This window comes from Ambystoma mexicanum, chromosome 11 (assembly GCF_040938575.1).
Source record: "Ambystoma mexicanum isolate Mex_15411 chromosome 11, UKY_AmexF1_1, whole genome shotgun sequence".
Lineage (NCBI taxonomy): Eukaryota > Metazoa > Chordata > Amphibia > Caudata > Ambystomatidae > Ambystoma > Ambystoma mexicanum.
In genome coordinates this window covers 564122508-564148036 of record NC_090934.1, presented here as the reverse complement: position 1 = coordinate 564148036, position 25529 = coordinate 564122508, and the positions used below count along the sequence as shown (strand labels likewise).

The 25529-nt window shown below is 50.1% G+C and overlaps 1 protein-coding gene across 4 annotated transcripts in view; it reads right to left on the bottom strand.

The window, feature by feature from the left end:
- LOC138503575 (golgin subfamily B member 1-like) overlaps positions 1 to 25529 on the bottom strand; it is a 1546163-nt gene that overhangs the window by 887177 nt on the left and 633457 nt on the right. For all 4 annotated transcript variants that reach the window (XM_069623402.1, XM_069623405.1, XM_069623404.1 and 1 more), the window contains exon 13: positions 12707 to 12798. In XM_069623402.1, coding sequence (XP_069479503.1) covers positions 12707 to 12798 — 92 coding nt within the window. The remainder of the gene's footprint in view (positions 1 to 12706; positions 12799 to 25529) is intronic.

Sequence of the window (25529 nt, the reverse complement as noted above, 5' to 3'; positions counted from 1 at the left end):
CACAAACCCTCCCCAGATCAACAAATAGACCTCGAGCGCCTAGGACTAATCATCGGCAGCCCAACACTGAGATACTTGGGGGTCAATCTAACAAGAGACATCGAACACCTATATGAAGCAAACTTTCCCCAAATCCTCGACGCCCTTAAAGCGGATCTCACAAAATGGAAACCACTCACTATCTCCTGGATGGGATGTCTAAATGCTATTAAGATGTTAATGTTAAAGGACATTTGTACCGTGCACGATCACCACCAAAGTGGTCCCCTGGTACTCTGGTGGCTCTGAAAAAGGGGAGGAGAGGGGGTGGGTTGGTGGAAATAAGCTGGAAAAGTGCAAGAGAGCAGTGATGTGCTGTTGGAAGCCTCAGCCCGGTGGGTCCGTTGGCAGGGCTTGGGGTGTTTTTCGGTCCGTAGTCGTCGCGTGCTATTGTGCAAGTCTATGTGTGGTTTGTTTGTTGTTGCATAGTTGTGAAGTTTGTGCAGGTTGCTGCGTTTAAGGCTTGTGGTTGTGTTTGGTTAGAGTTTGAGAGATGTATGCAGAGGGATGGAATTGTTATTTGGTTGGTTAGTTGGCATTGCTGTCCTTGCAATTATGGGATTTCATCTAGGTACGATACATGCTGACATTCACATTTCTATCTAGGTGCGATGCGAGCTAAAGTTAAGAATTCCATACGAGTGTGGCACATTCTAACCATTACATTTGTATCTAGATGCGACGCAAGCTAAAGTTAAGAATCCTGGGTGAAGCACATGCTAACAGTCACATTTCTATCTAGATGCGGCGCAAGCTAGGGTTCAGAATTCTAAGTGTGGTGCATGTTAAAAATAACATTTCTATCTAGATGCAACGCAAGCTAGGATTCAGAATTCTAAGTGTGGTGCATGTTAAGAATCACATTTCTATCTAGATGCGACGCAAGCTAAAGTTAAGAATCCTGGGCGAGGCACATGCTAATAGTCACATTTCTATCTAGATGCGGCGCAAGCTAACGTTAAGAATCATGAGTGTGTCACATGCTAACAGTCACATTTCTATCTAGATGCGACGCAAGCGAGGGTTCAGAATTCTACGTGTGGTGCATGTTAAGAATCACATTTCTATCTAGATGCGGCGCAAGCTAAAGTTAAGAATCATGAGTGTGGCACATGCTAACAGTCACATTTCGATCTAGATGCGGCGCAAGCTAGTGTTCAGAATTCAAAGTGTGGTGCATGCTAAGAATAACATTTCTATCTAGATGCGACGCAAGCTAAAGTTAAGAATCCTGGGTGAGGCGCATGCTAACAGTCAGATTTCTATCTAGATGTGGGCCAAGCTACAGTTCAGTTCCCTACATGTGTGGCACTAGCATATGCATCCCAAGGCAACATTTACAATCCATTTACACTAGTCACAAGTCTTCCTAAGTATGTATTGTTTAAGTATATGGCAGTCTATGCTATGGAAAGTAAGGTAGAGTGACAGGGGCTTTCTGGAGTAGAGTAATTGCTCTACACCCCACTCACAGTTATGTTGGTCTTTGCTGGCTTCCTTGGCTTCCCCTGTGGACACCTGCTGACACATCTTGGAGCCGCCAATGCAGGAGCCGCTCTTTGCCTCGAGGCCCTTAGCCGAGAAGGCTGCCAGGGAGTGGGCTGCCCAAGACCGGCCCAGGATAGAGGTGTAATTAGCCAATAGGGGCCGGTGGGAGGGTACGGGAGGCGGGAATAAGGAAGCAGCATTGGAGCATCGCGGACCGCAGGGCCGCCATGGGTGAAAATACAAATTACAAAGATGCTCTAAGAGGGGCAGAGGCACCACGAAGTGCTTACCTTCACGCCAGGATGGGAAATGGCGCAGGAAGCACTGTAAGGGAGAATTCTCTGTAAGGCTGATTTCCCAAACCTAGTGAGTCCCCCAGCAGCTTTGCTGGATTTTTTGGGGTTTATTTTTTTCTCTCCTGCTAAGAGTGAGATTCTTTTGCTCCCACTCTTAGACATGATTTGAGGTGTTCCTTTCACTTTCCATGTGTTTTATGGGCTATGGGGTCTTTTACTCCATAGGGGCTCGTGTTTTTTTATGTGGGTTACACAGCACCATCCGTGCCGTAACCCAGGGGTGTCGTAGCGACCCCCCAACATAGACTCCATACCCTGGAACTGACTACTGTCTCCCAGGGCATGTAAAGTCACCATTGGCTTTACTAGTCCCAAATTATGAACAGAAACCAGTACAAACCATCATTTTGTGGACGTACTGGTCGGAGCAATTCGATTGCCCCTGAGTTTGTTGTTCGAAGGGGCACGTCTCCGTCCCCCCTGATCGAGTTTTGGCTGGTGGCAGTGGACACTACTTTTTATATTCGACCGCGGATATATCTCTATGGGATTTTCCCATTGTTCGAGGCTACCAACTTTAATTATTGAATTCTTATAGCCTCGAACGTATCGCCGGTTTATTTATTTAATATTAATTCACTGGTTGGTATTTTTTGCCAGAACTCGATTCTAAAATTGCGTTTGTGTTCTCGTCTGTGACTCCAACCCAAGTCGAGCGCTTTGTTCCACTTTTTGACGGGCTTCTCCACAGAAGCCTCCAAAAGTGGTGCCACTCTGTCTGGGTACCACAGGGGGCGTGGGAGGGGGTTCAGGCACCCTGGACTGAGTTACCTTGGTAACTCAAGTCGCACTCTTGTGTGATTGGCCCAAGTGGTGAGCCGGCCGGCTCACCACTTAGCATGTTTGATTGACAGCTAGGCTGAGTGCATGGGGGTGTGCTGCATAAAAGCAGGGCTTTGGGGACTGGAACTTCAGAAGTCGCCACAGGACCTAAGAATCCGAGGAGGGAGAAGCTGAGCCGACCTGCAACGACGACATCACCGGTGGAGCCCTGCTGAACCGTCTCACTACTTTTCCCGACGACAGAGGAGATCTCCAGTCCGGAGAGTCTTCTTCCTTTGACTGGTGGGGATAACCAGTTTCGCATTCTTTTCACCTTCCTGCAGCATCTCGGGGCCGCCTTGCCCATTCCAAGCACCCCGGCAACCGGAATACCACGTTTTTCCACTACCGCGAAGAGAAGGGTAGTGCCTTTTAACCGGAGAACTCCGTGGCTGGTTTCTTCCCTGGCAGTGCAACGACCTTCATCTTTCCGCCACGGCGAGACCTCTTCTTCCTCTGGACGAAACACCGGCTTGCACCTGCTGCCAGGAACAACTGCCCCCGCTGGAGCTTCCTTCACACTTAAGGTACTGTGCCCCGCCTGGCTTCCCTTGCGACAGATCGTTCGGGGTGACAGTAAAGCCTCAACTTTCTAACCTGGGCTAGCCTGGGACAACCTAGCTAACTTTTCCTGACTTTAATTTCATCCTTTTTGTGTGAGCTACCTACAAAGACTCTTTGGGCATAACCCCACTGGTGAACCTGGACCCCTTCTGTTTGATCTCTCCAAGAGTGGGCCTTGCAATTGACTTCCTTGCTCTCCAGTAGAACTCTGCCTATATCCTGCCTTACTGTGGTTCTTTGAAAAAGTATTGAAACGTGTGTGCTTCTTTAACTCTGCCTTTTTCCCTCCCTTTCTTTACAACTTATTAGAGTGTCATCTTATGTGAAGCGCTCACCTCTGTCTGAAAATAAGTGGTGTTTCTCACTAAGACTTGTCTAATAAGTGAATAGGGTTGTATATATATATATGATATATGTGACTGTGTGCTGAAATTACTTACCTCTTTTTTGCTAGTGTGATTCACAAGTGTGTTTTTAAATAAATAATTATATACTTTTACACCAAAACTCTGGTCAGTGTTTGTTTGTACTACTGTGTCTCTGTACCTATTGTGTATACTCTGCATACTGCCTAACTCTTCTTGAGGGAAGTCTGACTGCTCAGCCACAGCTACCAAGTGAATCTGTGTGGTACAGACTGCTACCAAGTGGGTTTACTGCCAAACACCTGTAGTCTTAAATCTTTTGCAATGGTCCCCAAGGGAGCTGCACAGGTTTCTGCCTAACAAGCACGTTTGCCGAGGGTTAGGCCCTCACAAGCAAACGGGATGAATTGGCCAATAGGGGCCAGTGAGAGGGCACGGGAGGCGAGAATAAGGAAGCAGCATTGGAGCATCGCGGACCACGGGGCCGCCATGGGTGAAAAAAACAAGTTACTTTCTTACCTGGTAACCTTCTTTCGATGGGATGGTCTGACGACGTATTCCATATCTATGACAGGTAATGTCCACAGCTGTGCAGTTTCGGAAAATCTTTGGCGTCTGAGTCCTACGTCGATGACGTCGATGCGCCGTCCCCGAGGACCTCCTCCGACGGCCGGCGTCACCCGATGTGATAAGTAGGACGCACGACGCCCATAGCCTCAGTTATAGTTTTTTCCCAGAACGTGTGCCACGAGTTTTCTGCCAGTCAGACACACAAGGCCTTGCGGAACGCAAGCTGCAATCGCAAAAGAAATTCTGCAGCGGGGAAGGCAGGGAGGGAGCGATGTGGAATATGTCGTCGGACCATCCCATCGAAAGAACGTTACCAGGTAAGAAAGTAACTTGTTCTTCGAGGGGATTGGGTTCTCCGACGTATACCATATCTATGACAGACTCCCAAAGCAGTACCAAGCAAGGAGGTGGGAAAGAATTTAGAATACAAATTTAGCATGCCCAATCAAATTGCGGAATAGAGAACTGCCTTGCCAAAGGCCACATCTTGCCCTCTGATGGAATCGAGGGAGTAGTGACGTACAAAAGTATGTACTGAAGCCCAGGTGGCTGCATCACAGATGTGACGAATAGGAACTCCCCTCTGCAGGGCAGTAGACGTAGCCACTCCCCTGGTAGAATGGGCCCGCAAGCCAGCCGGAGGGTCCTTACCCGCCAAGCGGTAACACTCGGAGATAGCTAAAATAATCCAACGAGACAAAGTCTGTTTCGTCACAGCTTGTCCCAAACGCTTTCCAGCGTACCCAATGAAAAGTTGATCGTCCACTCTGACCCGGGACATGCGCGAAATATAAAAGCTCAGCGCTCTCCTAGGATCAAGCCTATGGAGCCTCTCCTCTTCCTTACCAGGATGTGGAGGAGGATAGAACGCCGGAAGAACAACCTTCTGGCTCAAATGAAAGTCCGAAAAGACCTTCGGAAGAAAAGAAGGACGAACTCTAAGGACAACCCGGTCCTTCTGAAGCACAGTGAAGGGTGGCTTAACTGAAAGTGCCTGTAACTCACTCACTCTGCGAGCAGAAGTAACCGCAACCAAAAACACAGTTTTCAGAGTTAACAGCCTCAAAGGGCAAGAATGTAAAGACTCAAACAGAGCACCCATAAGAAACTTAAGAACAAGGTTCAAATCCCAACCTGGCACCAGAAAAGGTGACTGAGGGAACACATTAGTGAGCCCTTTCAAAAACTGCGAAATTAAAGGAATTTTAAAATAGGAACACTCTTCAAACGAGCGCTTAAATATGGACAGCGCCGCCAGGTAACCTTTAATGGTCCCCACTTGCAAGCCCCTGTGGGCCAAAGAAAGCAAAAAAGACAGAACCATGGGAATGTCACATTCAAAAGGATCCACATTCTGAACTCTGCACCAGTCGCAGAACTTTCTCCAACGGCAACGGTACAGAGACTTAGTTGCCAGCCGCCTGGCCGAGAGCAACACCTCCATTACGTCTTCAGGGAGGTCCCAATCCTTATACCTCAACCTCTCAGATTCCAAGCGTGAAGATTGAGGGATCTGACCTCTGGATGGAGAACCTGACCCCCCCTCCCGTGAGAGCAGATCGTCTCGGTAGGGAAGACGACGTGGAGGGCAGATGGACAAGTCTAGAAGGTCCGGGTACCACGTCCTCCGGGCCCACGCCGGAGCAATGAGGATCATCCGGGAACCGAACCTCCGTAACCTCCGCAGCACTTGCGGGATGACTGGGACTGGAGGAAACGCGTACAGCAGTGGGAATGACCACTCCACCACAAACGTGTCTCCTAAGGCTCCTTTTGGAGGAAATTCCCGCAAGCAAAACCTTTCGCACTTCCGGTTGACACTGGAGGCGAAGAGATCCACTTGAGAGGTCCCCCAAAGGGCGAAGATCTCCAGGAGAATCTCCTGAGCCAGCTCCCACTCGTGAGAGATCGAACTCTGCCTGCTCAGAGCGTCCGCCGTCTCGTCGCCGTCTCCGGCCAGATGAACAGCCGAGATCGAAACTTCCTGCTGGATGGCCCAGAATTCCAGCTGCATCGCCTCCCTGCATAGCGGAAGTGACCCTGCCCCCCTTTTTGTTGAGGTAATGCATGGCCACCGTGTTGTCCGTTAGAATCAGGACACTCTTTCCGCGCGCAGTCGGCAGAAAAGCCTTCAGGGCTAGCCTGACGGCCCTCAGTTCCAACAGATTGATATGGAGTCTGGACTCCGACAGAGACCAACGACCGCTGACTGTCAACTCGTTGGCATGAGCTCCCATCCCGTGAGGGATGCGTCCGTCATGATCGTCACCTCCGGCCAGGGCAGCCGAAATGTGGCCCCCTTCATCAGATTGCCCTAGACGGCCCACCACAGAAGGTCCCGGGCCACCGAGGGCGGCACCTGAACAGGGTCCGACAGCCTGCCGGAAGACTGACCACTGGAGCTTGAGTGCCCACTGCAAAGATCTCATCCGCAGACGAGCCTCTGGCACCAGAAGAATGCAGGATGCCATGAGGCCGAGCAGTCTCAAGAACTCGGACGCTGGGAGATTCTGGGCAAACTGAAACATACGCACCATCTGCTGAATGTGAAGAGCCCTCACCTGAGGAGGAAAACACTGCCCCAGGGACGTGTCGAGCACTGCTCCGATGTACTGGAGCCACTGCGTTGGTGTCAAATGGGGCTTCTTTAAATTGAGGGAGAAGCCCAGCCTGTGAAGGGAGTGGCAGGTGACGGACAGATGATCCAGGACTTGCTCGGGAGAGCTCCCCCTGATCAACCAATCGTCCAGGTAGGGGTAGACGTGAATCCCCCCCTTTCCTGAGATGCGCTGCCACCACCACCATGAGCTTGGTGAAAACCCTCGGGGCGGAGGTCAATCCGAATGGCAGGACCCGAAACTTAAAGTGCGAGTTGCCAACCGTGAACCTCAGGTACTTCTTGTGCTTGGGATGGATCGGCACATGGAAGTAAGCATCCTAGAGGTCGAGAGACACCAACCAGTCCTGAAGTTGAAGGGCCTGGAGGACTTGAGAAAGAGTCACCATCTTGAACTTGTCCTTCCTGAGGAGTTTGTTCAAACCGCGCAAGTCCATGATGGGTCTCAATCCCCCGTCTTTCTTCAATATCAAAAAATAAGGGGAATACCATCCCTTGTTCCTCCCCGCTACAGGCACCAGTTCTATGGCGCCTTTCTCCAGCAGGGCTTGAATTTCCTGCGCAAGGAGCGGATCAGGACTCTTCAAAGAGAGGCTCCCTGGTGGATTGCCGTGAGGCCTCTGCCGAAAAGGAAGACAGTAGCCGTGGGTTATGATCTCCAGAACCCACACATCCGAAGTAATGGCTTGCCACTCTACAAGATGCTGCGCCAACCTTCTCCCAACCGGCGAACCATGGGACCTGGCCTCATGACTGAGTGGTAGCGGCTGCGGCGCCTTGGCACCTCGAGTACCTTTGTTTCAACCTCTGGCACTCTTACGATGGCTTCTGACTGCTAGCTCCCCTCGCTTTACTGAAGGACGTGTAATAGCGAAAGGAACCTCCCCTCCATTGCTGTCCCCTAGGACGAAAAGGCGGAGGTTGGCGAACTGCAGCGCCTAACGACTTCGCTGCAGCTTTGGAGGTCTGCAACCTCTCAAGGCTCTCGTCAGCCTTGCTGCCAAAAAGGTGTTCACCGTCAAAAGGCATGTTGAGGAGCCGGGACTGCACATCAGGAACTAACACAGACTTCCGCAACCACGCAAACCTGCGCATTACGGTGCTCGCCGCCATGGACCGGCTGACACAATCCGCCAAGTCCAAACACGACTGAACGGCCTCACACATAGCATCCTTGCCATCCTGAACCAAAGCAAGGAAACCATCCCGTTCGTCCCCTTCGGGAATATGATCAGCCGCTAATGCAACACAGTTCCACAGAGTGTGTGTGAAACGAGACAAGGCACATATGGAGTTGGCCGCCTGAAGCGCCATACCCCCCGAAGAAAACACTTTCTTCGCCCAGCCGTCAAAACGTTTGTCGTCCCTATCCGGAGGGATGGTAGGATACGACGTCTGCTTTGCCGGGGCCGTAGCCGCCTGCACCACCAAACTCTCCTGGGTGGGGTGCCTAGACAAGTAGAAGGGGTCGCTACTGGCTGGACGGTATTTTCGCGACAAAGACTTGCCCACTGCCGGGAAACTCTCCGGAGCAGTCCAAGCCGCCGCCACCCTTCTCTGCAGAGCCATATGAAAAGGCAAAACCGGGTCAGTGGGTGGACCGAGATCAAGGATGTCCATGAGATCATCCTGAACGAACTCCCCCGGGGGAGCTGACCAACCCAAGTACTCGGTAACCCGAGACATAAGGCGCCGATATGAAGAATCGGCATGAGTGCCAGGCTCCGGCCGACAAAACTTCACCTCCGGAGAGGTGTCCAGTCCACTGGCATCATGCAGCGACTGCCTCAGGTCATCAAACTGGCTATGGCCCGAGATAAGGTCATCTGGAACCGTAACCGGAACCAGGCCGCCATCAGAGCCTTCATCACCCTCTGATATGTACTCCAGGCGGGAAGAGGAAGACCTCTGTGGACCAAAGCAGTGCCGGACCTTAGCCATAGCCTTTCTAGGGGCAAACCCTGTGCCACGGGGCGCCTCCGACACCACCGCCTCGAAAGGCGTCGACGCCGCCGAACGAGTCGGCGTCGACAGAAAAGGCGTTGAGGGCACCGAACGAGTCGGCGCCGGCGTCGAGAGCAAAGGCGTCGACGTCGAGCACATCGGCGTCCACGTCAGCTGCAGCGCCGCCAGCATCGGCGGCGTCAACACAGTCCTCGAAGCCGGAGCTCCGAGCGTGTCTCTCGACAACCCGGGCGCCGACGACCCCCTCGGAGGCAGAGCCTCGAGAGAAATCGTCGACGACCTCGGCGCCACAGGCCTTGACGTCTTCTTCGAAGACGGCACAGGATCACACGGTCTCGAGCGCGTCAAGGACCGGGACCAGGCACGGGCATGGCGAAAACGGCACCCTTGTCCGAGCGGGACCTCTCCCACGAGCCGTGCCGACCACCCGAGCCCGAAGGCGTACGAGCGGTGTCTCTCGACCGGTGCCGACCGACCCCACTCGGAGCAGCGGGCGGACCGGTGCCCTGCGATTCAAGAATTGCTAGCATCTGCTTCCCGAAGGAAGCCCATTCCTCCGGTGTCGCTTGCATGGAGGGATAAGCGACCCGCCGGTGGGCGGAGTCCTCGGAAGAGGACGGGGAAGGCGACCTATGCCGGCGCTTCCGGGAATGCCTCGAAGAGGCGGAGGAGTGGTGAGACCGACTCCTGGAAGGAGACCCACTGGACTTCCGACGATGACGCGGAGAGTCGCCCCTCGAGTCATCCGTCGAAAGCCCCGCAGACCTCGACTTCCGGGGCTTAGACACCCGGCCTACCGACAGGCCCCGCAAGGCCTTTGCCGTGAGTGACTGGCAGTCGACACAGTCGTCCGTATCGTGGGCCTCCCCGAGGCACCAGAGGCCGGCGTCGTGCGAGTCCGTGACCGACATCTTGGACCCACAGTCCCTGCAGTTCTTGAAGCCCGGACGCGGGGTTGAAGATGAGAAAGACATCACCACGAGCAGGTCTTCACAACAAACCGAACAGGTTCAACGAACCGAGAATAGAAAACAGCAAACTCCAACGAGTCGAGGCGTACCGAGATTCACGAAGCAAACACGTTCGCGGAAAAAATGGAACTGAGGCTATGGGCATCGTGCGTCCTACGTATCACATCGGGTGACATCGGCCATCGGAGGAGGTCCTCGGGGACGGCGCATCGACGTCATCGACGCAGGATGCAGACGCCAAAGATTTTCCGAAGCAGCACAGCTGTGGACATTACCTGTCATAGATATAGAATACATCGGAGGACCCAATCCCCTCGAATACAAATTACAAAGATGCTCTAATAGGGGCAGAGGCACCACGATGAAGTGCTTACCTGCACGCCAGGATGGGAAATGGCACAGGAAGCACGTTTGCCAAGGGTTAGGCCCTCACAAGCAAATGGGATGAATTGGCCAATAGGGGCCGGTGGGAGGGCACGGGAGGCGGGAATAAGGAAGCAGCATTGGAGCATCGCGGACCGCGGGCCGCCATGGGTGAAAATACAAATTACAAAGATGCTCTAAGAGGGGCAGAGGCACCACAATGAAGTGCTTACCTGCACGCCAGGATGGGAAATGGCGCAGGAAGCACGTTTGCCGAGGGTTAGGCCCTCACAAGCAAACAGGATGAATTGGCCAATAGGGGCCGGTGGGAGGGCACGGGAGGTGGGAATAAGGAAGAAGCATTGGAGCATCGCGGACCGCTCGGCCGCCATGGGTGAAAATACAAATTACAAAGATGCTCTACGAGGGGCAGAGGCACCACGATGAAGTGCTTACCTGCAAGCCAGGATGGGAAATGGCGCAGGAAGCACGTTTGCCGAGGGTTAGGCCCTCACAAGCAAACGGGATGAATTGGCCAATAGGGGCCGGTGGGAGGGCACGGGAGGTGGGAATAAGGAAGAAGCATTGGAGCATCGCGGACCGCTCGGCCGCCATGGGTGAAAATACAAATTACAAAGATGCTCTACGAGGGGCAGAGGCACCACGATGAAGTGCTTACCTGCAAGCCAGATGGGAAATGGCGCAGGAAGCACGTTTGCCGAGGGTTAGGCCCTCACAAGCAAACGGGATGAATTGGCCAATAGGGGCCGGTGGGAGGGCACGGGAGGAGGGAATAAGGAAGCAGCATGCTCTAAGAGGGGCAGAGGCACCACGATGAAGTGCTTACCTGCACGCCAGGATGGGAGCCTCCCACGCTTCCTATATCCCTTTCAGGTCCTGCCTATCACAATCCCAAACCAATTTTTCAAACAAGTTAAGAAGGTCATATCGGAATTCCTATGGAAAGAAAAGAAACCCAGGATACCCTATGAAACCCTGATACTACCAAAGGAGCAGGGAGGAGAGGGCCTTCCGGATATAGAACGATATTACCAGGCGGCACAACTCAGAATCCTGATCCCACACCTGCACGACAGAAGGGACCTGCAATGGGTTCAGTTGGACAACGATAATCTAACCCCCGCAACTCTCGCAGAATGGTTATGGGTCCCCAGACCAAAACTTATAAGAAGACTGCACAATCACCCAATACTGGGGACATTATGGAACATATGGAAGGAAGAGAAAGGAATGTCCGGAGTTACCACGTGGCCTTCTCCTCTGAGCCATCTCTGATCCCCTGGGATCAGAGAGGAAATCCCCAAACACGCCAGATACCAAGCCTGGTTTCATGCTGGACTTGAGAGTCGGCCAGCTGTGGAGAAACGGAAAATTCATATCAATCACAGAACTAGAGGAAGCTCTCCAACTTCACCCGATTCTGATTTTCCTGTACCTGCGATTGAAAGGTGCATTATCCAAAAGGGAGTGGAAGGCCAAAACGCAAAGAGCGCTCACGCCCTTCGAGACAATTTTGGACACAACCAACACAAACAAAGGCCTAATAGCATGCATGTACAGCACACTGATCTGTAAGATGGGAAAAAGATTTCGGCAGGAAATTCGATCAGCAGGCTTGGACAGAATTTGTGAAACACCATCCAGAATATCAATTGCAGCCCAGTACAAACTACATGCAATAAAGCTACTCCACAGATGGCAGTACGACCCACACAGGCTTTCCATAACGTTTCAGACCTCCATCCCGAGATGCTGGCGACAATGTGGCATGGACGCCGATTACTGGCACATGTGGTGGGACTGCCCCAAAGTTCGCATCTACTGGCTGGAAGTCCTGGGATGGATCAAACAGTTAACCAGCATAGAAAGGGAACCACCCACCCCTCCTTATTCTCTTTGGTCTGGAAGAATAGGACGATGAACTGATTAGGGTTAAAGGACTAGCATCCCCTCTGCTATTGAATGCGAGAGTGGGCCTGGTCATCAAATGGAAATCCCCACACCTTCCAGTTAAAAAGGACTGGATACAGATCGCAACAAACATCTACACAATGGAAATAATTACGGCAGCCCTCCAAGACAAAGCTGCACGACACGAGGAAGCCTGGTGCGACTTTGTCAGTCACTGTCAGTCACTACATCGCAGGCTCAGTGGCGACCGACCCGGAGCACCGAGGAATTTAGAAAACACCCCATCCTAGCAAGAACTGAGCATCATATGACACGCCGTCAGCTAAACATGCCTGTCACAAACTTAATCATCAACTCTTAACTCAAAAGACGATCTGTGATAAATGTCATGTGGCCCACTACAAATCGACACAACAAATGCCAATGAACTGGAAGAACTACAAGCACTGTTAAGGGGTGGCAGGGAGGGGGGTAAGGGTTTAAAACTTCCTTCCATTAGGGCAGGACACATTTGTTGTTAAAATGTTGTTCAGGTAGAACAATATAGTATCTTGATGTAACCCTGCAAGTATAACAAGCACCCACCTGTATGTTCAATCCTAATGTTTAAAAATCAATAAAATTTAAATAAAAAAATAAAAAACTGTAATTCACCTGTGATGCTGCTCTCTTAGTCACTTGCTCAAGATCTGCCTGCAGCTTACGCTGCTGCTCTTCATAGAGCTCCAACTTGGCATACAGCTCCTCTGTGGAAACAAGAACAGAAAAGGTCAAACCTGGCTATTCCAGTAGCCCTTTGACTTTGCCTAGGCTACTCACTAGCCAAGGGCTGACTATCTGCAAAACACACACACACTTGCCTGTTAACGTTACCCTAAACCTGCTGTACAGCACTCTACTGCTTCCAAGATAGGTTTATACTATATAAATATAATATTAAAAAACATTGTTTTTTAAAACTAAACTTAACAAATAATTTAGGAACCTCTTCAAAGGTGAGATACCACTTTTTGAAGATAAAACACAGTTGAAAAACTGAAGACCAAAACCATAACATTTCACAATACCACTCACACACTGCACAAAAAATATGGATTAGAAGATCAAATCACTTAACCGATTATGTTCTTTTGGATGGATTAGTAATTCCTCCCACCGATTGCTCACCTTAGATACAGCTCTTCCAGTGCCTGCTGTTTTCCAAAACATTTTCCAACAGGAGGTGCAGCGCAGCTCTGCACTGCGCTGCTGCACCCTCTGATACCCGACGTAGCGCCTGGGTCAGTATATAAAAATCCACCACGTACCATGACCTCAACGCCTACTTTTTCCCTAGAATAAATTAGATGTATTTGCTATCTGTCAAAAGGGGCCTGGTTGGGAAAGTGACAAGCAATCAATGGGTGGAAGGACATTACATTACATAAAGAACAAGAGTTAAGTAATTTGTTATTTTAATGATTCCTTCGTTCCAGAGATTTCCCGTCTTAGACTCCCACAGCAGTACTCAAATCAGGAGCAGAGAGGCAAATGAGAAACCAATGCCTACACCAGAAAGCTCTGAAGTACCGCCTCCATATAAAACGAGCACCCGGTCCTGACAGAGAATCCAGGCAGAAATGTCTCTGGTGAACAAGTGCCAAGATGCCCATGTAGCCGCTTGGAAGATGTCCTGAACTGCGACATCCCTCTGGAAGGCAGAGATGGGTGCCAGGACTCTAGTGGAATAAGCTCCGAAATCATCATGCACATCCTTCCAAGCAAAATCATAACATTCAGAAATACAGAGGATGAGACACCTGTAGATGGCAACAGCGTAATCTACAAAAAGCTTGTCATATTGCTAGTCAGAGTAAAATATTAACTGAAAGTGCACACAGGGTCCAGCTAATGGAATCTGTCTCCAGCACTTTAGAAGGATTAGGTGGAGGGAAAAACACAGGAAGATTGATCTTCTAAGAGAAAACACTCTTAAAGCCACATTCTCCTCAGAATAAGAAGCAGGGAGGTTTAATAAAAAGAGCTTGGAGCTCACTCACACTTCTCACAGAAGTGATGGCTAACATGAAAATCACCTTAGGCGTGAAGAGTCTTAAAGAGCAAGAATGGAAGGGCTCAAATGTAGTTGCCATCGTCCAAGAACAAATCCTACACTGTAACAACTAACTGGTTTGTGGGAAACTGATAACAAACCTCATAAACAACTGCACAAGAGTGGTGATGGTGAAGAAAGAGCCCGGCTCATGAGTCCTTCAAAAAACTGAAATGGACAGGTACCCCTTCACAGAGCCAATATGCCGGCCCTCCTGAGCTAAGGAAAGCAGAAAGTCCAGCACATAGAAAGTTGAACAGATCAAAGGATTCAGACTTGTCCCGGGCACTAAGCCAAAACTTATGTCACCTGCAAGAATAGAAAGACTTTGTGGCAGGTCTCCTAGTGGAAAAGAGTGTATCCAGGATAATATCCGACAGGTGTTCTCCTTATACTTCACGTCAGCAGCAAACAATGTAGGTTTTCGATGCTAAGGTTTGGATAGAGGACCTGGCCTCCAAATACAAGAGTACTTCCACCCTCACAGGAATGTGCCAGGGAGGACCAATAGGTCAGGTCCAACATCCTCCAGGCCCCTGGCAGAGCCACCAGGATCACCATGGACCTAAACTCACACGGTCTCCTGAGAAACAGCGGCATGACAAGTATTAGCTGGAACGCAAAACAGCTTGAAGTTACATTCGATAATTAACGCTTCTACCTGATCTCCAGTGCAGAGGCAAATACCCATGTGCAGAACAACTCGCACTTCCTATTTACACTGCAACCAACGAAGTCCACCCTAGAAGGTGAAGATCTCCACAAAGAAATTCTTGCAGGGCTTCTTCTTGTGGGATGCCGATGTCTCCCTGCTCAAAGCATCTGCAATAGTATTCTCAGTCCCGAGAAGATGGGCTGCCATCCGGGGAAGATGAACTTCATTCTCTAGAGCGCAAAGCCACAGTCGTATTGCTTCCATGCACAGGGGCTGCGGTCCCACACCACAGCGCTTCTTGAGGTAGTACATGGCTAATGTGTTGTCCATCAAAATCAGGACAATTGCCTCACACAGATGAGAAGGCAATCATGGCAATCCTGATAGCCCATAGCTCCAGCAAACTGATGTACTCCTGAGCCAAGGCCGAGGGCCCGAGGTGGTACGCTGTAAGATCCAGCAGTTAAACACCCCAACCCTTCGAGGAAGCATCCATGACCATTGTCAGTTCGGGCCATGGCTGCTGAAGCAACTCCCTTCTCAGCATGTTGTCTCACAGGACCCACCTCAGAAGATACCAAGGCTTATCACTCAAGATCTTTAAAAGGTTTGTTATGTCACCCTGGAGCAGAGCCCAATGACTTTGAAGCAGCCACTGGAGTGAGATCATGTGTAACTGGGCCTCCAGCACCACCAGAATTCAGGAGGCTATGAGAACAAGCATCTAGAAAGGTAAAGGCTTGGGAAAGACTTGGGACTGGAAGACACTCACCATCTGTAAAATGTTCACCATCCGATCCTCTGGATGAAAAGCCCTGCTCTGATTAACTGGATGGCAAACAGCAGTGGGACTTCTTGTGGTTCAGTGAGAAGCCCAAGCTATGTAACAGGCTACATTTCTGGTTGAAACCAGCAGATACCAGACATGGATTTGAATGAGCCAGTTGCTCAGGTATGGCAATATGTGAATGCTCTCCCTTAGGCGATGAGCCACTGCCAACAAGTTTGTTGAAGACCCTTGGTGCCAAGGAAAGGCCAAACATCAAGTTAAGTGTCAAAGACCCATGATTGGAACCCAGAGCTGGTAGTAGATGTTCCCAACCACAAACATCAGGTACTTACTGTGCTTCAGATGGATTAGCACATGGAAGTAGGTGACCTGAGCGTCCAGTGACACCAGCCAGTCATGCAGCATCTGAGCAAAGGTGAACATATTAAAGTAGTCTTGAGCAGATACAAGTTAAGTGTCACAGACCCATGATTGGACTCAGGCCCCAGTCTCATCGGAAAAAGGTAGCACCAACCCTTCCCCCGTTCCGTTGTAGGCACCAGCTTATAGCACTCTTTGCAAAATGTTGATGACCTCTTCCAGTAGGAGAACACCCACTGGGATACAAGGGCAGGAAGGAGGGTGGTTGTGTGGGTATGAGGGGAAAAAGAGGCAGTAGCCCTGTGATGCAACCTGCAAGGCCAAAGAGTATTAGAGGTGCTGTGCTGCCACTCCTTGACGAACAGGGACAACCTCCCCCCCACCAGCATAGAATGGAGAACTACAGTCCATATCAGTTTTGGAACAGGATTTGCCCAGGGATACCGGAGGGGACACACCCTCCTCTACAAGCCACTCTTCCTTGATGTGGAGAGTTCGGGGGCAGAGAGCCATAGATGCAGCAACTGTTTGCCAAAGTGCACCTGACCCCTGCCACGGTAGGAGTTGAGATGGATTTTCAGAATCAACCCTGTGGGCAGATTCTTAAGGGCCACTGTGATGAATCCTGCAGAGACCTCACAAAGACCCTACCTAAAGTCTCCTCCAAGGTGGCCAGGGAAAGGCAGCTGTTAACTGATCCTGACCCTTGGGGTGGTGTTACCTGGGAGGAGAAGGTCCCCAAGGGAATGTGAGGCACCGTTGGGAGGGACGCAGTATTTGTCTTCCTCAGAGGAGGAAGAGTCAGTGATGCCAGAATACGTAATGGCGTGCTGTCGGAGGGAGCTGTTCTTTCCCAAAACTAATTATTCTGATGAAGGTAAAAACTGTTCCAACCAATCCTGTATTGATACTAAGAATTCCCTCCCCCCAAAGTCAAGCACAGTTGTAGAGGTGAAAGCGTCCATGTTCAACAGGGGAGTATTAAAAATGAATTGCTAAATATTAACTTAGATTCTGAAAACCCTAATCTCCATAGAAAGCAAAACCATTCAGTAAATCCTTATGATACACCTTTTAAAATGGTGATTAAGGTTAGAAACACATTTGGTAACAGTTATCCGATTAAAATGAGCAAATCGAATATTGGGGACTTGAAGACTCACAATGCCAAAAGTACTGGGACGAAGAAGAGGGATGCAGAGGCCCTGGATTGCAAGTAACAGGCTAATAGGGCTAATGACCCACACCTGAGGGAGACAGTGGCATAAAAATCCCCCTCAGGTGCAGGCCACAGAGAGCAGTATGGGGAGGTGGAGTGATTGCAGTGACTCCACCTGGCAGTTGCAGCTGAAGGAGAGCAGAGATGCCGGAGCCGCCAGAGCTTGCAGTACGGATGCCGGTTCTGAGAGGGTCTCTTCCTTCAGAGACCTTGTTTGCAGATGTCATTCAGTGGTTAGCGTTATTTGTAAAGCTTTCCCCCTGAAGACTGTGGTTAGAAAAGATGCGCAGGGGGGGCAGGTGGAGTGTGAAGTTGAGAAGCTTTCCCCACAAGAAGGCAGACTATGGTGGCAGGCAAGCACCAGAGTGCCTTCGGAGCAAGAAACACTCTTGTTCTGACCAGCATGGGCAGCACTTTTCTGTGCCGCCCTGAGCAGAAGAAGCAGACTACCTGAATGCAGCGGAGCAGGCAGACGTGCAAGCCAAACCCGGTGTGTTCGATAGTATACTGTGACCCTGGAGCGCTTCGTAACCGCGCGCTGACCAAGCCCAGGAGTTTTGAATATCGTATGAAAGAAGAGTGAAGTGGCAGAAAAACAAATATTATGTACGTCGAAGTGATGTGAAGCAGCAAGATAATTATTCTAAATACCAAGCTGATAAGTGGAGAAAGTGGCAATACAAGAACTTGGCGAACAGGCCAGCCAAGTGTCATTGTGTTTTTAAAGGTCAGAATAACTGCTAACACCACGAGAGGGCGATATTGTTAGAAACCAATATAAACAACAACAAAAAAATAATAATATAAACAACTGTTGGCTAAGCCAAAAGAGTTCAATAACAAATCCATTTAAAAAGAAACCACATTCCCAAAGCCAAGAGAGGGCAATTAAGAAGCCAGTTGTTTTTAGACTCTATTGTCAGAGGGAGAAAGATGCAATAGGGGGAACTGACCTAAATAAGCATTGCCTAAGCCGAAGAAGACCAGGAGTGAGAAGAAATAATTATCAGAACTTTGTTAAATGTAAGAGTGTGGAAACCAGAGTGGCAGGAAGGCTGCCTTTCTGACAGAAGGTGTTCAGGAGGAGAGGGGCATAACCTGCATTGCATGCTGCAATCAAAAGTGTGGAACAAACAGCACCAATGTGTCTCATGTTTTCCCAGAAGAAGTAGTCAAAACTGATGTTGTGGAAAGTCAAAAGACTTTGTAAGTTGTGTGAAGTAGAACCGTGCCACAGAAGTACTTGTAGTAGTTTTAGTATTTTCATTAGTACTGGCAGGCGGGTGGGAGCCTTAGAGCAGCAGATGGAGCAGGCCCTTAGCAAACAGGAAGATGCCGAAAATAGATCTCAGCAGAATATACGCATTCGAGGGACCCCTAAATCAGTGCCGGATGCGGATCTGCAGGAATATGCGACGACTCTGTTCCAACATCTCTTGAATGCCTCATCGAAGCGGGAGATCTTCCTGGACCGTACCCACCGCATGTACTCTACCTACCAATTAAGCAGGAATCTGGCTCCCGAAGTCCTGACTAGAATCCACCTGTTTCAGGTGAAGGAGGAGATTATGAGAGCAGCGCGGAAGCAAGTAAGGTGCGAGATGGCTCAAGTCCAAGGACATACGTTATCAATGGACTTTCTCATGTGGCCTACATTTTGAATTGCAGAGCCAACTTTATATCATATCTAAGGAAGAAGAGGCCACAGAACTGATGGAGGGGTGCGGAGGACAGCGTTCGATGGGGCCAGAGGCTGACCCGGATGACAACCTGAACGCTACTCCCCTCCCTAAGAGGGAATGATGGAAGTAGGGTGGGACGCCGGACCTGCAGCTCCCACTTGATCTGTGATAAATAATGTCCGGATGTGGTAATTATGGGGGGGCCACATACTTCTGAACTGGGGCTGGAAGGTTGTCTAATTCATCGATTTTATGGAGCAGGTTTGACAATGTTCTACAATAGGGTCTTTTGGGGAGTTTCTCCACATGAAGGAGGTAATGTGAAAAGAGGAGGGAAGAGGGATAGCGGGGGGGGGGGGAGAGTCCCATTTAACATGGTTGGTGTTTAGAATCTGGTGGAAGAATAGGATAAACGCTGTGTTGAGATCTGAGGTTAGATTGGGTGTTTGAGGGATGAGGTGTTATTTTCAATTTTCTAAAAGTTACAGTATGGTGGTGGTATACAAGAGTTTCTCTCACAAACAAAGAGGGAGTCCAATGGTACAATATGGTGGTGGCACACAGGAGTCCCTGTTTCAATCGGAGGAAGGGGTTGGTGATGAACTTCATGGGATGCGAAGGGTTGGGATTGGATGATGGTTGAGGCACAAATGGTTTGCCTGAATGTCCAGGGGTTGAATTCGCCGGTCAAGAGACGCTCAATCCTGAGACGGCTGACTGAACTGTGGGCTTCTGTGGTTTGGCTACAAGAAACGCATTTGCTCCACAATGATGAGCCCCGGATGAGACAAAGATTCCCTCTCAGTTTTTTGCATCCAGTGGCACTAAAAAGAGGGGGGTAGCAATACTGATTGCAAAAGGTATGGGGTTCCATAAACATTTTCTACACAAAGACCGAGAGGGTCGATACCTGGTTTTGGGGTGGGGGAGGGGGGGTTGTTGCTGAACCAGCTGGTCACGTTGATTGCATTATATGTGCCAAATGAGAAGCAAGAGCACTTAACTGATCTCCTGGATAAGGTAGCGGGATGGTGTGTTGGGCAGGTATTAGTGGGGAGGAGGGGGTTTCATTGTGCAATGAACGCCTCAATGGACAAAACTCTCCCAGCCACCCTCAACAATGGTAGGCGTAGACAGGTGTTGGCATGCTTTCTCAGAGAGCTACATCTCATTGAGACATGGTGTTTTTTCCATCCCCAAGACCGGGTGCACACACACTACTCTGCAGGGCAAAAGGGTTTTTCCAGGATTGATATGGTATTAGTGTCGGACACCCTCCTTCCAAAGGTCACAGAACTAGAAATAGGGGTGTGGTATCAAACTGATCATGCCTCGGTCATTCTCTGGGCTGAGCCTTTAACACCTCCCCTGAAGGTTCGCAGACCAGGGCGGTTGAATTAGTTATTTCTAAGAGACCTTGCATTGAGAGCCCATATGGAGAAGGCCATGCAAAATTATTTTCGGGAATATTATACTGGGACAGTGTACTGGGTTATGGTCTGGGATGCTAGCAAGGCTGTGATGAGAGGGGAATTTATCGCGCACACAGCAACCTTCCTGAGGGAGATGGAGCCCCTTCGGGTGAGGTTGGAACGGGAAGTTGAGGAGGCAGAGGGTTTGCATAGATCTCAGGGATCCCAGAGTGCATGGCGGGCACTGATGAAGGCTAGGGCGAAATTAGAAGCCCATTTGGCAGACAGGTCGGTGCAACTCCTCATACAAACTAGGCAGTCATACTATGCAAGAGGAAATAAAGCCAACCGATTCCTTGCAGCAAAATTAAGGAGGCAAAAGGCTAGGAATTACATTACCCAACTTAAAAATCCAGCGGGCGATCTGCTGAGGGGGTTGGGGGGAGAGAAAGTGGATATTTTGCAGGCATTCTTCTCTCAGATCCTGAAGGGGGAGGACTTGGACATTAGGGTCCAGCAAGAGCAGCAAGACTTCTTAAAGGAAATAGAACTAGCCTGTATCTATGAGGAGGACAGGCAGCATTTGAAGTCCCCATTCACAAATGCGGAGGTGGGTCGAGCTATAGGTTCTCTTCCCGGGAATAAAGATAAGGGACCAGACGGGCTATGCAGCGCATAATATAAAACCTTCCGGAATAAACTAATTAGTTCTTTAACTAGATTGTTTAATCAAATCTGGGAATTGGTGGTGGCTTCTTGGGATATGGGACCTTTTACAACCACTCTGGTACTAACGCCGGGTTTGGATCCGTCTGAATGCACTAGCTACCTTCCCATTTCTCTACTCGATGGGGACGCTAAGCTTTATGCAAAAGTGATAGCCCAATGGTAAATGGGGGTGCTGCCAAAGATCATACACCCTGATCAGGCTGGGTTTATTATGGGGAGGCATACCCAAGATAATATTAGAAGGGCTGTGAACGTGGTTGACGCCACCAGAGCATTTGATAGACTGGACTGGGGTTTTCTGAGGTTCATCTTGGAAAGGTTCGGATATGGGTCGGTCTTTAGTCGCATGATTCTTGCCTACCTTTAGATACCCTCTATGAAACTGCTGGTCAACGGCTCAAGCTCAATCCAGTTGCGGAGAGGCAACCGACATGGTTGTCCTCTGATCTTTCCCATGACTATGGAGCCACTGGCACAGGCAATTAGGGCAGACCCAGAAATCCATGGGGTCAGAGTTAAAGGGGACACGCATAAGGTCCCGCTATATGCAGATGACATACTACTGTTCCTCTGAGACACTGCACATTCGTCCCAAAGGTTATGATGCTCCTAGAGGAGGTTTGCGGGGGTGTTTTGGCTTCCACATTAATTACTCCAAATCTAAGGCCCTTAACGTTACGGAAGATCCTAAATCAGTAACTATATGGAGCAGGGAATTCCCCTTGATCTGTGAACGGGATGGAATGGAATATTTGGGGGTAACACTGACACCAGAATATGAGGGTCAATTTGCAGCTAATATCCCGGGTCTTTGGAAAACCTTTTTAGATTACCTTAAGAGGTGGGATATGCAAGAACATTTGTGGTTTGCTCGCATAACAGCCATTAAAACGACCTTGTTACTGAGATTTTTATATGTGGTGAGTTCCCTTCCGATCCAGATCCCGGTTTCAGTCGCTAAAACTCTGCAGAGGGGAATTCCAAGATGGCCACTGAACTGCAAGGACATACCACCCTGTCCTCCGTCTAGGCCTACTACAGCTGGCCTAATGGCTACCCAAGAAAGGGAAGAATAGCTTTCTGCGATCACTGTGGAGTGGAACGGTAAACACACCTGAGGCAGAGGACGAGGTTTCCCCTAGCGTATGAACAGCTGTAAAGGTAGAGAGCACGCCTCCCGGGGCCGTGGGTGGAGTGGAGGAGGCTGCTGGTGAGGGACCACAAGAGCCGGCAACTGTGTGTCACCCACAACCCCCCCAAGTGAAGAAAATCTGCCCCAGCGAGCTGCAACCTGCATCGGGGAGACGTGCCCCCAGAACCACGCGAGGGGCGGATTGGCTACCGGTGAGGGACTGCACGAGAAAATAGCTGAACGTCGCCCCTCCGGTGGAGTGGATCGTTGCCCCCAGGGAACAGTGCGCAGCCTTGAAGGGGACGACCACGCGAGGAGTGAAGCAGCGGAGGAGTGAAGCAGCAGAGGTGCGCAGCGCCCTCGACTCCGAGGTCACGGTAAAGAACAGTTGGGCCGCTATCTTTCTCTCTCTTTGGGCCTTAAGGGAAGCCCCCTGACCAAGGCGCCTTTCACCCTGGGCACATAACAGAGGATTACTAGACCGCCCCTGCCTTCCAGACTAGGCGAGGAGTGCCCCCCCCCAGAGACGGCACCGACAAGCGAAGGAGGTAGGAGATGGGGGACCTTAGTGACACCCACGGGCACCCCTTGATGTTGATTCGGAGTGGCCCCTGACCCCCCTGCCCATTTTCTCCCGCTACCTCCCACCCGCCACATTGCTAAGATCTAGCGGAACAGAGTCATGGGTGAGCAGGGGGAGGGGTGGATTCACGTGTTTGGGCATTCCCCTCTTTGGGGCTGTCAAGTACAATAATAATCGGAGAGCCAGTCGAAAGGAGAGCCCAAAGAAAAGGAAACGAGCAACATGGCCCTGAACAAGGAAGATATGCAGGAGTGCCTGAGAGGAATGGAGGAGGGAATGTTAAACTCCTTCCAGAACCAACTCACCAAGATGAAAGAAGAGCTGCGGAGCTCCCTACAAGAAGTCAGGAAGGAGGTTACTGGTCTAGGCGTCAGAGTAATGCAACTGAACAGGGCCTGCCAGAAATGGCTGAGGAGGTGAGGCAAAGCAGTGACCTGTTGGAACAAGTAGCTAGGGCCACCCATAACCTGGAGCTGCAAGCAGAGGATCTATCGCTCTCGTAGGTCAAATATTCTAGTAAAAGGATTGAGCAAAACTATCCTGGACAAAGATCTAAAGGACACTATACAGCAATGCTTCGGAAGCCTTTTAACAGAGTGGCAACCAGAGAATGTGAAGATAGGCCGGGTTCATAGGGTGGGACCGAAAAGGCAAGACCCAGGCTCAAGGCCTAGAGATGTCCTAGCAGCCCTCTCCTCCTTTACAATGAAGGCAGACCTACTCTGTGCAGCAAGGGCTCACCCGGGAGTCAAAATCAACAGGGCCCAAATACAACTCTGCCAAGACTTGGCACTATCGACCCCACAAAAAAGGAAGGCTATGAGCCCAGTAACCAAAACATCCATTGCTAAGAACATTACTTACAAATGGACATTTCTGTTCGGGCTCCTCTTCATTTGGGAAGGTAGGCAACAAAGAGTCACGACATGTGAGAAGGGCCTGTCGGTGATGAACTTGCAAGAAGAAAGGAACTTGCTGAGAACATCCAGACCACCATCCACTATTGGGAGTAGAAAACCCTAGGAATGGACTGGAGCCTGGGGAAGGAGAGGCAACAGAAGCATTAGACTGAAGACGGGAGGGATAGCTCCCACAGAGGACAAGTGACAAACAAACTACCGGAGGCCCGGACCATAACGTACCTAACAAAAGATATACATTCTAAGTTCCCTGAACACAACTGGTCACTGGTAAAACAGAGGGAGCTAAATATAACGGTCCAGACGGAGGGTGAGAAGTTGGAGTGGCATCAGGGAATCTAACAGGGGGTGTAGTTTGACCCCACAGAGGATATCTCCAGGGTTATACCAGGACCAAAGCCTCACGATAGTATCTGGGGCAGTTCATGGGAACAGTGCCCCTGACCGGGGAAGGGGAGTGGGGAGGGGAAGAGTTAAAGTTATTGTGGGTTGGGAGGTGAGGAGTGGGAAGTTGGGTAGTGGGAAAATGCCTGCAGTTAAGGAGGAGAAGAGAATTGAGACTGAGGCGGGGAGGACCTATGCATGCAGAATAAAGGACCAACATAAGCAAGACCTGCCAGAGCCAGGGGAAAAGGGATTGACCCAGAATAAACATAATGGCGTTCACGATTATGTCCAATAATATACAGGGATTGAATTCCCCTAGCAAGCGCAAGAAAGTGGAGGGACAACTGAATCACCACCAAGCAGACATAGTAATGCTCCAGGAGACCCATTTTAAAAAACAGATAAATCTGTCCCACGATTTCATCACTACAGACATCTTTACCGGGTGAACGCACAGGGAAGATCTGCTGGGGTGTTGATAGGCCTCAGAGACTCACTCCAAGCAAAGGTAACACGCACGCTAGAAGACAAACAGGGGAGGGTTTCTATTTGTGCAAATGGGATTCGAGAGAATGACTCTGGCGACAGTATATGCACCAAACACAGGCAGGAAGGATTCTTACGAGCAATGCTACTGAAACTAGAAACATTTGCAGTGGGAGACATTGTTCTCTCAGGGGATTTTAATCTTGTGTGGGACCCCTCAATAGACAGGAGCTCAGGGAACAGCCAAGGATTGAGCCCCCTTCTAAAACCCTGAAGGAAGTGTTTGATAATCCTAGCGCTCATGGACGCACAGCATGGGAAGAGAGGGGAGAGTGCGGTTTCACCTGTTTTTCTCATGTCCACCAGACCCTATCCAGGATTCACTATATTTATTTAGGTATCAGCGTCTCTATTGGGTGATGTAGAGGGATAAATACTGGAGCCATATTGTTATCTGACCACGTACCACTAATAGCTCAAATAACGAGATGGGAACCACACAGAGGGCTGTGGGGGCCTGGTCTTTTCCCTGGGAGGTCCTGCCGGATGCTGTAATGGTGGAACGCTTAGAAGATACAATAGAAGAACAAGTTACTTCTTACCTTGTAACGTTCTTTCGATGGGATGTTCCTCCGACGTATTCGTTATCTTTGATAATTCGTCTCCAGCTTGCTGGCCTCTGAGATTTTTTCTCTGTAGAGGGCGCTGCGCGTCGACGTCCGCAGAGTCGATGTCCCTCGACAGCCACCGCATCGGTGCCGACATCACCATGCCCATAAATAGCCACGAGCGGGTCCGTTGCTCAGTTCCGTTTTGTAGCATAAGATAAGTCATGCCTGAATTGGTTATTGACCTTTAAGGAGCGTAAGCTGCAACCACAAGGGAAGTATTACTGCGGGGATGGATGGGAGGGGCGATAAGGAATACGTCGGAGGAACATCCCATCGAAAGAACGTTACAAGGTAAGAAGTAACTTGTTCTTTGAAGGGATTGTGTCCTCTGACGTATTCTTTATCTTTGATAGACTCCC